Source organism: Heterocephalus glaber, unplaced genomic scaffold (assembly GCF_053883595.1).
Source record: "Heterocephalus glaber isolate CG9 unplaced genomic scaffold, H.glaber_assembly_v1.0 deba00001532, whole genome shotgun sequence".
In the NCBI taxonomy this organism is placed as follows: Eukaryota; Metazoa; Chordata; class Mammalia; order Rodentia; family Bathyergidae; genus Heterocephalus; species Heterocephalus glaber.
In genome coordinates this window covers 34,656,801-34,658,123 of record NW_028258330.1, presented here as the reverse complement: position 1 = coordinate 34,658,123, position 1,323 = coordinate 34,656,801, and the positions used below count along the sequence as shown (strand labels likewise).

Genomic DNA, 1,323 nt, shown 5'->3' with positions numbered 1-1,323 from the left:
TTAGACTTTAAAACAGTGGAGCCTCTTCAGGGTGCTACTAATGTCCCTATTTCTCAGGCTGTAGATGAGAGGATTCAGCATAGGGGTAACCACAGTGTACCTAAGTGAGGCCATCATGCCCCTCCTGGGAGAATATGACACAGATGAACCAAGATACACTCCAATACCACTTCCATAAAATAAGCAAACAACTGACAGATGAGAACTACAGGTAGAGAAGACTTTGTACCTCCCACGTGATGATGATATTTTTAGAATGGAGGAAACAATTTTGCAGTAAGATAAAAGGATCCCAAACAAGGGAATAAAGCCCAATATGGCCCCAACTAAATATGTGACCAGGCTTTTGATCAGGGTATCAGAACATGAAAGAGTAAAGAGTTGAGTAGGATGGCAGAAGAAATTAGCAATTTCCACATCCTTGAAGCAGGTAAATTGCAAGGGAACTAAATTATGAAGCTGAGAGTCCAAAAGGCTAATTAAGACACATACCAAAAGTTGTGAGACACAGAGGTGAGGATTCATAATGGCAACATAGTGAGGAGGGTGGCAGATGGCCAGAAACCAGTCATAGGCCATCACAGTGAGAAGCATGTCATCCATACATCCAAACATTGTATAAAAAGACATCTGTGTCAGGCAACCCACATAGGATATGACTCTGCTATGAGTTGAGATGTCCACAATCATCTTTGGGATCATGGTAGAGTTGAAACAGATGTCAACAATGGACAGGTTGGTGAGAAAGAAGTACATGGGAGTGTGGAGGTGGGAGTCAGAGATGACAGCCAGGATGATGAGCAGGTTCCCAAGCACTGTGACCAGGTACATTGACAGGAGCAATCCAAAGAGGACAGACTGCAGGTCTGCATCCTCTGAGAAACCAATGAGATGAAATTCTAAGATGTAGGTTAGATTATGTTTTTCCATAGTGCTTGAACACCTTTTAAAAAGTTTGTGAGGAAAATGAAATTAAAAATAGAATACTCTGGGGGCCGGGGATTTAGCTCAGTGGTTCCACCACCTACTTCACAAGTGCAAGGACCCAAGTTTGATCCCCAGTACCAAATAAATACATAAACAAACAAATAAATAAATAGAATATTCTGTTACAAATCCAAGTATACACAAGCAAATGTATTCCAATATTAAGCCAATAAACATTAAAATATGGTGATAAACCCCATTCTCAGGAGCCCTTTACTCCTAGGTTTATTTGTCACCTATCTGCCTTTGTGCATGCTCACTTTACAGACGGCTGGTTAGGACATTAAATTTCAGAACTCTATGACCCCAGTAAAATACCACATTTTTTTTGCTTAA

General features: G+C 40.7%; 1 protein-coding gene across 1 annotated transcript; it reads right to left on the bottom strand.

Annotated features, from left to right (window-relative positions):
• On the bottom strand, positions 1-930 carry LOC101701401 (olfactory receptor 7E24). The gene has a single exon (XM_004874692.3). The coding sequence runs from the start codon at positions 928-930 to the stop codon at positions 1-3; it is 930 nt and encodes a 309-aa protein (XP_004874749.2).
• Between the last annotated feature and the right edge of the window lie 393 nt (positions 931-1,323).

Bases quoted from the DNA above. Each gene is read 5' to 3' on its own strand.
- LOC101701401 (XM_004874692.3), bottom strand. From the start codon at position 930: ATGGAAAAACATAATCTAACCTACATCTTAGAATTTCATCTCATTGGT.